Genomic DNA, 719 nt, shown 5'->3' with positions numbered 1-719 from the left:
TTCAGGTACACTCCTCTGTACCTAGGAAGGCAGTAGCCACGTGAGAACACTTCCTGACATTATGGGCCACAAATCTTACAGGCTTTTCACCAAGGTTTCAAGTAACAGTTCACAGCTCAAGCACACTGCTAACACCTAACACCTGCCCTCGAAAACCTGTTTTACCTTTAATTCCTGGAGTTAAAGCAGGATATTTTTCTTGCTACAAACAGCTAGAAATAAGTAAGACAGTGTAGAGAACCAATCCATGTTTGGAACACTGTTATACCCACCTATCTCTTCGCAGCTTAACGGCTTTGACTTCTGTTGAAAACTCTATCTCAATGACAGTTTTCTTCTTCAGGTCATCCCAGATCATTACTAGAACAGTGCAGAGACTGCATTAGAAGAGCCTGAAGAGCCACATCCCTTACAACAGCTTCAAGTGTCTGAGAAGGCTAATCAAGAGGTGCATCCAATAGTAAGCAGTTACAGGTTGGCATGTTGCTAACCAGCATGTATTTAGCTACCACAGCCTGCTCTCTCATGCTATGACTCGTGCAGGTAGGAGCTCGTAAACTACAACCACAAAAGCCAACAATAAAAATAGATCTTTCTAAACACAGTTTGCTTTTTTGTTCTGCTCTAAGAGTTACCAAATAAGATATCAAATAAGAGTTATCAAATAAGGCAGCAGTAAGAGTAGCATATTTTCCCACACAGCTTGCAAACAGGGAGCT

At 41.7% G+C, this 719-nt stretch overlaps 1 protein-coding gene across 1 annotated transcript in view; it reads right to left on the bottom strand.

Moving 5' to 3' along the window:
* Nucleotides 1-719, bottom strand: part of WDR45B (WD repeat domain 45B) — a 9,465-nt gene that overhangs the window by 5,328 nt on the left and 3,418 nt on the right. Inside the window, exon 3 of the mRNA XM_010015935.1 lies at nt 273-360. Coding sequence (XP_010014237.1) covers nt 273-360 — 88 coding nt within the window. The remainder of the gene's footprint in view (nt 1-272; nt 361-719) is intronic.

The sequence above is a fragment of the Nestor notabilis genome, unplaced genomic scaffold (genome assembly GCF_000696875.1).
Source record: "Nestor notabilis isolate BGI_N333 unplaced genomic scaffold, ASM69687v1 scaffold11396, whole genome shotgun sequence".
Taxonomy (NCBI): domain Eukaryota; kingdom Metazoa; phylum Chordata; class Aves; order Psittaciformes; family Psittacidae; genus Nestor; species Nestor notabilis.
The sequence above is the reverse complement of the archived record's forward strand: the minus strand, read 5'-3'. Positions and strand labels throughout refer to the sequence as shown.